A 14795-nucleotide genomic window follows, 5' to 3' on the forward strand; every position below is an offset into this window, starting at 1 on the left:
TTTTTTTGGTAATTTTAACTATTTTAATGACTATAATCTTTCACCCCTTCTCACTGAAAGTTATTGTCTGAGGGCTGTAGGTTATCAATGTGAAAAAAACTGATCTTAGGCCAGTTCCTAGAGCAGCGGTTCCCGACCTTTTCCAGATGGGGATCCATTTTGACAATTCAGGAAGAATTGGTGACCCAAGGTAATTGAAAAATGGGGGGGGAGGAGAGGGGACAGAGCCACCTGGGGAGACACTTGGCGACCCTTTTGAAATATAATGGTGACCCATATTTGGGTCCCGACCCATAGTTTGGGAAACCCTCTCCTAGAGGATGAGTGTCCACTAAGCCAGTATCACAGGGAATCCTAGCCTGGGCACCGTCCTGATGAGAGTTAGCAGGAACAACAATTTTGTGGTTTAAAATTCTCAGAAATCTCTTTAGTTCCCAACTCGGCCATAGATTCCATGTATGATTTTGGGGCAAATTACTCAGTCACTCTGGGCCTCAGTTTCCCCCATTTCTTAACTGTGCTTGTACAGCACCTAGCCCAAGGGGGCCCAGGTCTCGGGAGGTGCTTACAGATACTGCTATAACATGAGGCCAATTACTGAACATTGGTGGTCCTTGTAGCTAGGGGCTGAGGTGCAGTTGTGGGGAAGTTTGGGGTAAGCTTGCATTGCTGCTGGCCATATTGGCTCTGTTCTTTACATAAATTTGAGGCACCAGGGTTGTTCCACTAGCACCTTTCCTTGATTTTACATCTATGTGAACTATAGAAAAATATTGTTTATTAGCCACCTCTAGGCATATGTAATAAAACCTACGTGAGTAACAGAATTATTTTCTGTCTGAGCAGAAATAGCAAAAACTCACTGGCCTGTTCGAGTAACCCTGGATGATCTAACAAACAGGCCTTGAAGTTTCCTGGACTTAAGGTTCATTGACTGGGAGACATGGAAAGAATTCCAGAGCCAAGGGCTTTCCCAGTGTGGATGCCTTCAAATTGTCCAACTGGAAAGACTCTCAGTTCTTCTTTCAGCTGCTGGCTTACACCTAGAGATACATAGCAAGCAATTTGTTCAATGAAAAATTCTGAAGTAATTCCACAGGTTACGAAAATGTGAACTTTTATTTGATTACTTCTGTTGTAACATTATCCTTTGATAAAAATGTTATTGTAAAACACTCAAGATATTGCATAGAAAAGACACATAGCGAAAACCATATATATACATTTCATAAAAATAGAATACATCTTGACAAAATTACTTCCAGAGTTTGTTACCACCTTTTATACAGTGTATGGACACCTAATATTTTGCTGAACCAAACTTGCTAGATTTTTTGTGGTCAAAATGTTCCATTCTTAAAAATAGACCAACCAACCAGGAATAGTGGAATATGGAAGGTATGGAGCTAAATTAATGGGATATACAAAATGTCAGAGTAAGCTTTGTTTACAATATCTGCTAAGGTGGAAATAGTCATATATTGTTTCTTCAGATTCGTAACTGCCTGACTGAATTCACATGAATGTCAGTTTCCTGTTCAAAAATTTCCTTTAGTATCTAGGGGCATGTCTACACTAGGAACTTATTTTGAAATAACTATTTCAAAATAGCATGTCCACATTACAGGGAAGCCGCAAAATTAGTCTGAGGCCGGTTCCCTTAATGTGGACGTGCTAACTCGATTAAGAGCTCCAGGAAGCACTGGGGAGCAATTACTTTGAATGACTCCGGGGAGCAGATATTTCAAAATAGCAGCAGTGGATCATCCATACTACCGCTATTTCTAAATAACTATTATGAAATACGCACTTTTCCTTGTGGAAAGCAGGAATTATTTCAAAATAAGGGGCTGGTTATTTTGAAATAACGGGCTTGGTAATGTGGATGCTCTGCTTGTTATTTTGAAATAAAGGGTTATTTCAAAATGACTTCCTAATGTAGACCAGGGGAAAGTGAAAATAAACACCGGTATGGCATCCATTTTAGTATTTTTGAGTGTCAAGTGGTATTTTTTCCTTTTTTAACCAAATGAAATAAGGTACATACAAACCTATTTTATCAAGTATTTGCTAAGAAAAATATTTTTCAGCAGATAAATTTTGAAAACAGTTTGCAACCCTTAAAAATGCAGAAATATTTCTAGTTCGATATTCACTTTCTTAGAATTAGACTGATTTCTGCCTGCTACTTTGACCACTTCTGATTTTGTTCTAGTGAATTTTCAGAACCATCTGTGGAAAGTTACTGCTCCAGTGTAATAAATAAAGCAAGTGGTAAAGGCTCCTTGGAACCATGGATTTATTTTTATTGGAATAATGGAAACATTGGCGTCTTCAGGGAAAGCAGAAGAAAAAAGAGCATAGCACCGCTTTCATGTTGCCAGGCTTGCAACTGTTTTAGTAGGAGGCAGTACTGTCAATCTGGAAGTGGTAATACCCACTGGCACTTACAAACAGGGTTAAAATACTTCAGTTACTGTTTGAAGTGTGCTTTTTAATACGGATAGGCAGACACAGCTATATAAACAATGAAAGTCGTCTGATATTCAATGTTTCTATCTGCGCTGAAGGACAAGGCCCTGACTTTCATCCGGTATGTCTCCGGTACTTGCAGGGCTCTTGTTGTGAACACTACGCCCTTTAAATTTTCATCTCTGAGAGCAAATGGGATCATGGGGTCCTCATCTACCATTAGGAAAGTTGTTCTGGGATGCATCACTCGATCCTGTGTGTAGACAACCAGTCGAATTAAATCCTGATTTGCAGCTATTCCAAATGGCAGGGAAACAAGTTGGTATTCCAAAGCGTATGGGCTAATGGCACATTCCAAATCATTAAGTGGGCAGTTCTTGAGACAGAAGCTAGGAATAAATGAAAACAATACTTTGAAGTAACTAGCCAGAAGGTATTATGCAAATCACTGTAATTTAGTACAGTATTACGGCATTATGCAGCAAAGGCCAAATGCTAATGCACATGTGTGACACAGTTATGCCAGCATAGACAATCTGATCTTGTTCTTTGGAAGTCACAACTAAGTTTACTTGATAATAGAATACACTCAAAGCCATAGAGAAGTATGAAAAATACTGATAGCTTTAAAAAGAAAACCTAAATTACTGCTTATTTTGGTTGCTAGAGTCAATTGCACACCATTTTAGTAGCCAAGCTGGAAAACAATACCAAAAAAAAAAAAGTCTTCTATGGGATAGCTTATATTTATGGGTCCATTTGCCATTTGGGATGGATAATCTATTACAGTATATTGCCTCCAAAATTTAAAAAATGTTTTTTGATTGGGGAAGGGACAGACGTTTGCTCCATGTAGCAAACCAATTATTCGAGCACATGAAGTATGGGGCCTCTCTCCCAATTAACCAGAGTTGATAGAGATAAGGAAACATCATGTGTTCCAAATTAGTCCAAGAAGATGGTTGCTGACATAAAACACTTGGACATGTAAAGAAAAACAAAGCTAAGGGGCTTTCTCCACAGTGGGGGAAGAGATTACTTTGAGAATTGAATTAAAAACAAAATGAATTCAGCATGATGTTTTTCATGAAATAGTGACTATTTTGAACTGCTCTAAACATATAAATGGAAGCATCCAGTGGTGAAAGTAAGCGGCTGTGCCCTGGTGCACAGCTCTGGCAAGAGCCGGCAGAGACCCTGGGCTGCAATAGGACAGTACTGGTAAGACATTTTAAATTACTTTCACTGCTGGAAGCATCTAAGCACTGTCTAAAAATAAACTAGAGCCAGAAAAAGTCAATGAGCAAAAAGGCCCCATCAGGCTTAAAGGAACTGAATCATCAGGACAAATCTGAACAAAATCTATCATGGGAGTTAGAGTGAGTGTCAGATTCTACTGGTATATGGTCTAACTTTGCTGCTACTGAATCCAATATTATAATATTAGATCCATCAGAGCAGCTGAAGTCACAGCTTTTGTATGGATCCATTGCAATCTGATCCTATTATTAATCAATAACATGGAGGAAAAGTGCATATATATTGCAGTCACCAGTGACTAATCTTTGTAAAGTGAGCATAGTACACAGAGCAGGCCAAAGCCTGTGAATGCAATCCAGTAGTGTGGTTCTTACTGAAGTCAGTGGGATTCCTAGTAGACTGCACTGCAGGGGAGAGGAAAGAAATGGAAAAACACTTAATTAAAGCATACCCAGAAAGAGGATCTCGCTGATAGTTCGGTGGACAAGGTGTATCTATGCACTGGAAGCTTCCTCTCATGTTAAAGCACATGCGATTTGGTCCACACTGAATGTTCTGTTCAAGGCACTCATCAACATCTGAATATAAAAAGATGCAGATAATCACGTCCTTGTTTTGAGATTAATTTCACAGGTTCAGGAAAATCTAAGTACATCTTAGAATAGTGATAGAAATGTAGCCGTGTTAGTCTGGTGTAGCTGAAGCAAAATACAGGACTATGTAGCACTTTAAAGACTATCTTGTTAGTCTTTAAAGTGCTACATAGTCCTGTATTTTGCTTTAAGTACATCATAGTCTTTGAAATATTGCCAGATTACAGTACATACCATACATCTGCGTGAGAATTACTCTTTCCCATTTGATAGTTCATGTTCCTATTCTTAGCATGCTGCCTTGGTATTTGATTTAGAGGAGTTAGTAAACCCAGTATTAAGCCATGTCTTTGCTCTGGGAAAGATCGATACTGCCACAATCTTCTGGAGTTTGATTTAGAGGGTCTAGTAAAGACCTACTTAATCAAATTCAGAGGACATCCATGACAGTGGCCGGTACACCTACTCCTGCAAGGAGTAAGAGAAGCTGATGGGAGTAGAAGAGGAAATTTGAATTAAGGTTCATTGACTCCAGCTACATACACAACTCCAGCTATGTTAATTATCTTGATTCAAACTTCCCTTCAGTGTAGCCCTGGCCTTATACATGTATCGTTATTGTTTATATTGCATGCATGCCTAGGACTCTGTTGTGCTAGCTGTTCTGGAAACATACAAGAGAAGAGTGAATCCATGCCCTAAGGAGCTTGCAATCTAAAATACAGCTACAGTCATTGTCCTTGAAACAAAATCTTGTCAGTGCTGACTGGCTGGTTCACGGATTTTGGCAAGTGCGCACCATTTTTGGCTAATAGGCTAATTTGCAGAGTAAGAAGGTGCAATCATTTCCATAGTCAGTTTTCTAAGCATCACAACTTGGTTTAAAATTGCCTCATGCCACGAATTTAGTATAGCCAGTCTGTGTTATACCCAGGCAACTAACCAAACACCTACAAAATATCTATGGTGAAACTCCACAGACATTTTAGAGGTTTTTATTTTGTTTTGATTTAGCAAAATTGTTTCAGTTTTGTTTTAAAGGGAAAATCCAGAACATTTTTACAGATTTTTAGAAAACTAGACTGATTTTGTGACCTTCACATGAAATGCAAACCCTTCAAATTATAATGTTCTCTTGGGCTCTTATCAAGCAGACACCACATACCACCCTTTGACTACTATAAGGTGGGTGCATAACTGGCTGGATAACTGTTCCCAGAGAGTAGTTATTAACGGCTCACAATCCTGCTGGAAAGGTATAACAAGTGGGGTTCCACAGGGATCTGTTTTGGGACTGGTTCTGTTCAATAACTTCATCAACTATTTAGATACCAGCATAGAGAGTACGCTTATTAAGTTTGCAGATGATACCAAGCTGGGAGGGGTTCCAAGTGCTTTGGAGGATAGGGTCATAATTCAAAATGATCTGGACAAATTGGAGAAATGGTCTGAGGTAAACAGGATGAAGTTTAATAAGGACAAATGCAAAATGCTCCACTTAGGAAGGAACAATCAGTTTCACACATACAGAATGGGAAGCGACTGTCTAGCAAGTTGTACTGCAGAAAGGGATCTAGCGGTTATAGTGGACCACCAGCTAAATAAGAGTCAACAGTGTGATGCTGTTGCAAAAAAAGAAAACATGATTCTAGGATGCATTAACAGGTGTGTTGTGAGCAAGACATTTTTCTGCTCTACTCTGCGCTGATTAGGCCTCAATTGGAGTACTGTGTCCAGTTCTGGGCACCACATTTCAAGAAAGATGTGGAGAAATTGGAGAAGGTCCAGAGAAGAGCAACAAGAATGATTAACAGTCTAGAGAACATAACCTGTGAAGGAAGACTGAAAGAATTGGGCTTGTTTAATTTGGAAATGAGAAGATTCAGAGGGGACATGATACAGGTTTTCAGGAATCTAAAAAGCTGTCACAAGGAGGAGGGAGAAAACTTGTTCTTCCTTACCTCAAAGGATAGAACAAGAAGCAATGAGCTTAAACAGAAGCAAGGGAGGTTTAGGTTGGACATTAGGAAAAAGTTCCTAACTGTCAGGGTGGTTAAACACTGGAATAAATTGCCTAGGGAGGTTGTGGAATCTCCATCTCCGGAGATATGTAAGCGTAGGTTAGATATATGTCTAACAGGGATGGTCTGACAGTGCTGGGTCCTGCCATGAGGGTAGGGGACTGTACTCGGTGACCTTTTGAGGTCCCTTCCAGTCCTAGTATTCTATGATTCTATACTTATCCAAGCTTTAAGAGTATAAAGAAAACACTTCTGGAAGTCTTGTGCAGGAAAATGTTTCATCGGGATATTATAAGTGTGCTGGCTCTAGGGGGGAAGGAGTACCATAAAAACTGTCTCTCACTCAGTATACTGGCTCAAAGCCATCTGTAAACAGAAGTACCATCAAAGTTAGATCTCCATTTTGAATAACCCAAAACTTAGAGGAGTTTGGATCTGAGACAACAGATGGCATAAAGGTCAACTGCACAACTAGGATCTGGATTGAAATTCAGATTCCAAAATACAATCCCTCCTAATCTCAGGATAGATCAATTGATCCAGAATTTTGTTTTGTTGGGTTTTTTTTTGCTGGCCCTGGGTAGAAACCAAATGCTTGTATAAATTAAATCCTTTTTACAACACTGCCCTTAATGTAAGTGCAAACAATGATCCATAGGACAAGTGATGTAGTGAGGCTGGGTATTGAAAGTACTTATGTGTGACTGCCAAAGATAAAACTAAAATTAGGCCTCTGCCCTTTTTTCCTTCTTAAAAAAAGCCTGAAAAAGTTTTATCCAAAAGAAAATGAAAAATAGGGGTTGTTTTTCCTCTTTATTCTTTACAACATAAATTCAAATCTTGTTTTCCCTGGGTACATTCTGCTGCCTAGAAAAACAGTGAAATGGACATGACAAGAGTGAAAGTAGATGGAGATATTTTGACAGGCCACATGAAACACTTTTGGTGTGGATTTTTAAATGCCTTTTAGTTCCATTTGATTAAGCATCTCAAGCCCTTCAGTTAAGTTGTGAGAGTTTACATCATAAATCTGAAGGTTCCCCGACACTGCTGGTATTTCAGAGATAAATCTTTCTCAGAACTCCTTTATACCCCCCCCCCTTTTTTGCATATTTTTTGTTCAGTGTTGAAGATTTGGAGAGTTAAAAGTACGAAATTCTTATGTCATCCCTTGTAGGGAACAGCAGCTGTTCTGCAATAAATATTTCAACCTCTTTACCTATGACAAACTCCCATTGGAATATATATGCGTGTGTATGTGTATTGTGTGTTTTCTATATATGTAAAAGGATTTCTTTATAAAGAAATAATGGTTTTCCACTACAGCTGTATTAAATCATTATAACATAAAACCAATTTAAAGTGGAAAGATTTTATTACACCTGGTTTTAATTTTTCTTATTCGGATTTTCAATCTCCAGAGAATAATTCCAGAATCTGAATAATATTTTCAAATAACCAAAAGCAACACATTATTTTAAAGTGGTCTGCATTTGAAAATAGCAAGTGTTCTTTAGTGTGAGTACAGCAGTTAATGCTTTCTTGTTGGTATAAAGAAATCAGTGAAGTAACGGTCTAATGCCAAATATTTTGGTGTTTAATATCCAGAGGTGACAGTATCCATAGATACATTTATATATCAGATGCCTATATATTTTCTAGTGATGGGGGACCTTGAATTAGTTTGAATAAATATCTTTGGTATATGACTCAGGGTTGATGAAAAATGATTTTTTTCAAATTATGACAATGTTAGGTATAAACTTATTGCGATCGATTACAATAATTTAAATTAAATAGAAAATATAATATTAATCAATATGTGTTTGCTGCCAAGATTTAAAGAAAATTATATCACTGAACTGATGGGGAGTCACTGGCTATGCACCTTGAAATGCAAAACCAGCTTTTGACTGCAGTTTTATCTTGTGCAAAGGAAATATTTTCTTGATTTTCAGTTTATTCAAACTAGTTATAAAATCATCAAGAGCATGATGGTCATAAACAATCAGTTTTATTTGTATTTTGTAAACTGAATTATCTGATTTATTTAACAAAGGAAATATTAAATACAAAACCATATTTCGATAATTTTAATGTGTCCAGCCCATTTTAGGTAGCTCTATTAACTACAAAAAAATGTTTGAGCATTTTTAATCAAATATGAATTTCCATGCAAACAGAGCAAGTAAATAAGAAATGTAACATTCAACATTTTTCTAACATTATGAAAATTAAGAATATGAATAAATGTAAATTAAGCTATAGGGCTACATCTAGACTGCTTTCTTCTGCCGAAAGAAGATATACAAATTCAGAGCTAATTTGCACATCTTCTTCCGATCGTGTTATCAGAAGAGGTTTTGTCGAAAAAGAAAGCAGTTTAGACATGGTTCTTCTGGAGAAAAAACAAAACAAAACCTTTTTCGAAAGAATCCTTCACACCTCATTTTTTTTAGGAAGAAGGGTTCTTTCAAAAAAAGGTTTTTTTCCCCCAAAAGAACTGCGTCTAAACTGCTCTTTTTCGATAAACCCTCTTCCGATAACATGATTGGAAGAAAATATGCAAATTAGCTCTGAATTTGCATATTTTCTTTCGGCAGTCTAGACTTGCTTAAATAAATGTTTATAGATATCCTCTCGGTTAGCAAAAAGATGTGTCACCTTTCGTGTAAAAGCTATATTTAATTGCAAATCCATAAGTACATCTATATGTTTGACAATTCTGTTCTTTTCTATAGTTTCAACAAATTTTCCTGTAATTGCCAGGATCAACTATAGAGCCCTTTTAAAAAATTGGTGTCACATTAGCTATCTTCCAGTCATTTAGTTTGTAAGATAATTTAAAGGACAGTTCCACAATTTCACATTTGAGTTCTTTCAGAACTTTTGGGTGAATGCCGTCTGATCCTGGTGACTTGTTAGGCTACATCTGCACAGCTTCCCTATCCCACAAAAGCCTATGAAAATGAAGCGGGGATTAGCATATTGCCACATTTAATTTGCATAATTAATTAGGAGCCGTTTTTGCGCAAGAGCCATTCTTCCTGAAAAAATGAGGAAGAATGGCTCTTGCGCAAAAAACGCTCCTTATTAATTACGCAAATGGAGCGTGGCAATATGCTAATCCGTGCTTCTTTTGCATAGGCTTTTGCTGAAGAGGGAAGCTGTGTAAACGTAGCCTTACAGTTTAGTTGATCAATTTTTTTTTATAAAACCTCCTTTAATCAGACCTCAATATGGGACAGTTCCTCATATTTATCATCTAAAAAGAATGGCTCAGGTTTGGGAATCTCCCTCACGTCTTCAGCTGATGCAAAGAATTCATTTTGTTTCTCTGAAATGACCTTATCATCTTTGAGTGCTTCTTTAGCATCTTCAGTGGCCCCACTGGTTGTTTAGCTTCTCATATACTTAAAAAATTTGCTATTTCTTTTTGAGATTTTGTCTAGTTGTTCTTCAAATTCCTATTTTGGCCTTCCTAATTATATTTTTACACTTCATTTGACACAGTATATGCTCCTTTATATTTTCCTCACTAGGAGTTAACTTCTACTCTTTAAATGCCTTTTTATCTCTCACTGCTTCTTTTACTTGGTTGTTAAGCCCACAGTGGCAGTTTTTGGCTATGTCTACACTACATGCTTCTTGCACAAGAAGACTGTTGTGCAAGAGTTTTTGCGCAAAAAGTTCTTGCGCAAGAACACGTCCGCACCTCAAAGCATGACACTGCATGGACACTCCTGCACAAGAAATCTCTGATGGCCATTCACAGACTGGCCATCAGAGCACCTGTGCTTTTTCCCATGGGGTTTCTTGCATAAGAAAACTCTCTGGAGCATCCACACTTGCCTTTTTGCGCAATAACTGTAGCGCAAAAAGGAGTTATGCCTTGTAAAAGGAGGTTTACCTACACTGACAAAAGCCCTCTTTTCTGCCGTTTAATTGTTGATTTACTTGCGCAAAAGCACTTTTGAGGTGTGGATACTCCACGGGTTTTTGCGCAAAAACCTTGCAGTATAGACATAGCCTTTTGTTTTCTTACTATTGCAGAAGCTGTAGAAACCATTTCATATTTAGCAAGAAGCCATCTTGTATAACAGAAACCATTTCAGTTTTTCTCTCAAGCACGTAAACCAGAGTGAACTTTCTGTCACCCCGTGAGAAGAGGCCTACAGGATGGGCTATTGGTATGTGTTAATTGGGCTGGTTGGCACAGGAGATAAACTCCCTCATACCTGTCCGCCATCTTGTTGATAAGGCTTTGTTTTTCCAAGTTTAACTGAGGATTTCTGTAATTGGATGCCCTGATGTAAGACTGTTTGGCTAAGGGTATAAAGATACTAGGATTGATTGTATTAGCCAGTCTTACTGGGCCTGGCTTTGCTGGGACCACGTTTGGCTCATGCTGTCCTTTATTAATTAATAAAGCTGTTTGTTAGCTGCCTAAACAGAGAGGAGCGTTTTTGCTTCGGCACTATGTTTTTTTAATTTGAGCATCTGTTACGATGTCTTTGAAAAGTTTCCCTACAGCTTGCAGGGATTTCACATTTGGCACTGTATCTTTTAATTCTAACCTAATTTTTGTGTAGTTCCCCTTTCTGAAATTAAATGCCACAGTGTTGGGCTGCTATGGTGTTTTTTCCCACCACAGGGATATTAAATTTAATTATATTATGGTCTCTATTTCCAAGCAGTCCAGCTGTAATCTCCTCTTGGACCAGATCCTGCACTCCACTTAGGACTAAATCAAGAATTGCCTCTCCCCCTATGGGTTCCAGAACCAGCTGCTCCAAGAAGCAGTCATTTAAGGAGTGAAGAAAAATTAACTCTGCATCCCATCCTGAGGTGACATGTACCTCGTCAATATAGGAATAGCTGAAATCCCAAATGTTGAGTTTTTTATTTTGATATCCACTCTAATCTCCCTTAGCATTTCATAGTCATTACCGGCATCCTGATCATCCTTTGTCTCTTTCATGTTTAAAATTGTTCAATTCAGGGATTATTTCCTGATATACAACTAGTCAATACATTGAAGTTCACAAGTAAAGACTGGCCAAACTCCCAGCTCTAAGAAACCCAAATTTGGGCTATGCTGAAATCTGAAGCCATATCCCATTTTCACAAATAACTTTAAGTAAATGAAATGAACCAAATCCCCAAATCTAAGAGCCCCTGAACATCGGGATGTTTGAAAACTAGGCCTGAATTCTGGGGCCAGACTCTATATCTAGTTGAAGTTCCAATGGGATGCCATGTATTTATTGACAGGAAACAAATTTTAAAAATACTCCATCTATGAATTCTCCCCACATGCCTGGATCTGGAGAGATATTTACTTACCTTGGCATGTTTTGCCATTGGCCATAAGATGATAGCCAGCTGGACAGACACATTGATAACTTCCAAGGGTGTTTCTACACTCATGCTGACAGGCATCTCTGTTTTCACATTCATCAATATCTGCAAAAAAACCCCACAAAAGTATTAATATTCAAGTACTCAAGCAGACTGATATCTGTCTTTTTGCTCTCCAGATCAGACTGGTCTGATCTGTGACTGCAGAAATGTCCACAGACAGTACTGTAATACAAAAACCTTTGAGTGAGAGAACATACTGAGTTGCTCAGGAAGATTTGGGTTCTCACTATATGCTGGAAGGTGAGGGGAGGGCATCTAGCAAGACTGAGAAATACTTGCCATTCAAAATACCTATATTCAGTTGCTCATAATTTTGTTCTTAATTTTTAATTTTGGACTGACATTTTGCATGCCTGGCAGTTCTACCTTGGAATTGCTAAGTGTCAGGGCTTAAAAAAATATTATTATTAAAATTAGCTTTTAAGGGATCCCTCACCTCTTTTTGATATAAGTTTTCTCAACGTATTATACATTCCACGGGGAGAGGCCAGCTGCTGCTCAGTACAGTCTGGGGAAAGGAGAGAGCAGCATACCATGGAGCAAATTGCCTATAACACATGTTCTGTTGCAGGGTACTAGGGCCAACACAGTCACACCCTTTGCCTCCAGAAAGCAGGGAGAGCAGGCTGAGGAGAGGGCTGAGTCAGGAAGGGGAAGTTTCTACTTATGAGAGCTGCTGTACCAATTTAATCCCTCCTCAGGGGCAGCTGCCCCTCTCCCAAGTTTCTGCTTCCTTTGCCAAGGTGGGACAGTCAGCAAATTAGTCTACGCTCTTTGCAGACTTTGCATAGCTCTGAAGTAATGCAGTAGAAATAGGTCAACAAGTTAACAATTTTCAAGCACATTAGACACAGACCTTCCTTCATTCTAATTCCTTAAACTGCATAAAAACCTCTTCTTACTTCATAGTAAGTCCTTACACAAGCTAAAGTTTCATGGCTCAGACCTCGTATGGTTTATATTTGGGAGGAGCATCTATTTGCATCCTCAGTCCACCAGCTTGTTCTGTCACACAGCGCTTTATGTGAAAATTTAACACAAAATGGTGAAAGAGATTTGAAGCTGTAATTCCCAGGGTCTGTATTTTAACCAGGGCCACTGATGGGGAGGGAAAAGAGGGTAGTCACTCTGGTGATTTGAAAGGGTCTGGGGAGCTACTGTGGTGTCCGGAGCCCCAAGACCTTTCAGTCACTGCCAGAGCCCAGCACAGTGCAGTCTGGGCATCAATGCGGGTTGGCTGGGGAAAGCGTGGCATAGTCCAGGCAGCACTGAGTTCTGGCTGCTCCCAGGGCCGGATTAAGACCTTTAGAGGCCCTAAGCACTGAAAAGATTATGGAGTTCCCCCCCCCCCATATGTAATTCAAAATAAAAACAATACTATACCATAAAAGCTCTTTTTTTTTTTAGATGCCCCTGCTTTGCTGGTGCCCTAAGCACGTGCTTAGTCTGCCTATTGGGTAATCCAGCCCTGGCTGCCCCAGCCCTGCCCCTTCCAACTGAGGGCCTGTCCTTTCTAGGGGGCTGAAGCCAAGCTCCCGCTTTGGCCCCCATTGCCCAGGTCTGGCGAAGTCCGTTGCCAGCCCTGATTTTAACCAAATCTTAACTATTATCCCTCTCTTGGGAAAGAATCTCCTACTATATAATTTCCACCTTTAGACTATTCAAGAAATTAATTTAAACACTGAAATTTCAGTTCCACTGAAATGACTGTAAGAATATGAAGAAAAGGATTCTTTACAATGGACTCAATCCCCCACCTCACATTGACATCAATGGGAGCTCAGGACAAAAAAGATGGGTTTAAATCTTTAGATCGAGACTAGATATTCTAAATCCTTCCCAGAAACTGTTGTGTCCATTACAATTAACACTCTTCACAAAACTGAGAACTTGTCAGACATCGGTATGAGTTTGGATATGGTCTGCATGATGTCAACACGGGTTAATTAGCATTATTTATTAACCCTTCTGTGACTGGAATATAGTACATCAGGGTTAGTAGCTGTTATGGGGGGTATGTTGTGCCTTTGATGTGCAGATTATCTAGAGCAGTATAGATGTCTGTTAAATGCATTCAGTATGGGCCAGGCTTCTGCCCCATGAATGGCACCTGAAGCAATATGACAGAATATTCCATGTGAAATCAACAGGAATTCCTGAAGAGTAGTATCTGGCTTTAAAGCAGCTTTGTCCTGCTGCTCACTCTTTTTGTCTGCTCAGTCCTCCCGTTACCTTCCACCCCCATGCAATTCTGCCATTATTTATTATTTGCTAGTCTGCTACAGAAACAAAACAGGTGTGGGAGAGGCCTTTTTTTCAGTTGTGTAGGCTGCAGTGAAAGTTTACCAGCAGACACCAGGGAGTCAGGCTAGTGCTTGTTCACTGCCAATACAGATCGCCTCAGGAAAAAGGTCTGAAACTGTCCAACAGAACCAACATCTTCATGTTTATTGCCCTAAAATCAATCAACAATGTGCGCTTTGGCTGCTATGGGAGAAGGATTATGTGTGTAATAATAAACACCAGGAATGCTGAACACACCTAACCAGTCTTCCTTGGACTTCACACATGGGGAAATTGACCTGTGGGATAGCATAGGGCTTGCAAATTCCCTGCTGTTCCCATTGACCTTAGTGGAATCTGTGATTGCTCAGCACATCTGACATTGGTGCCATGCCTGCAGTCATAGAGCGGGCTAGTCACAAAGAAAACCCTGGTCTTCTTACTCCCATACAGAGAAGGGCAATTCTGACTTTCTGCCCTTTTGCAGAGCATCTTGCTTCCCTGGATATGGCCAGTGGGTTGCTAAGAGTGCCATCGTTCCTATGTGTTTCACCAACCATAGCATCCATTTCAAACCATTCTACAGGGTGTGGTTAAACTACACTTAGAGATGTGACTAGCCTCTGCCCATACCAATGAAGCAATTTCCTCAGTGTTTAGTCTAGAAATCATTATTCAGAACCTACTCCAGCCAAATTCTCACTCAAGTCAAAGGGAGTTTGAGATGACTAAGGTTTTTAGG

General features: G+C 39.2%; 1 protein-coding gene across 3 annotated transcripts in view; it reads right to left on the bottom strand.

Moving 5' to 3' along the window:
• Positions 1-1100: 1100 nt before the first annotated feature.
• The window catches only part of HMCN1 (hemicentin 1), a 360405-nt gene continuing 346710 nt past the window's right edge, over positions 1101-14795 (bottom strand). For 2 of the 3 annotated variants that reach the window (XM_075936754.1, XM_075936755.1), the window contains 3 exons: positions 11693-11812; positions 4184-4310; positions 1101-2861 (listed from right to left, as the gene is read on the bottom strand). In XM_075936754.1, coding sequence (XP_075792869.1) covers positions 2495-2861; positions 4184-4310; positions 11693-11812 — 614 coding nt within the window. In that variant the 3' untranslated portion in view covers positions 1101-2494. Of the gene's footprint in view, positions 2862-4183; positions 4311-11692; positions 11813-14795 lie in introns of those variants that run through there. The other variant, XR_012906027.1, reaches the window with a different exon arrangement.

Source organism: Pelodiscus sinensis, chromosome 9 (genome assembly GCF_049634645.1).
Source record: "Pelodiscus sinensis isolate JC-2024 chromosome 9, ASM4963464v1, whole genome shotgun sequence".
In the NCBI taxonomy this organism is placed as follows: domain Eukaryota; kingdom Metazoa; phylum Chordata; order Testudines; family Trionychidae; genus Pelodiscus; species Pelodiscus sinensis.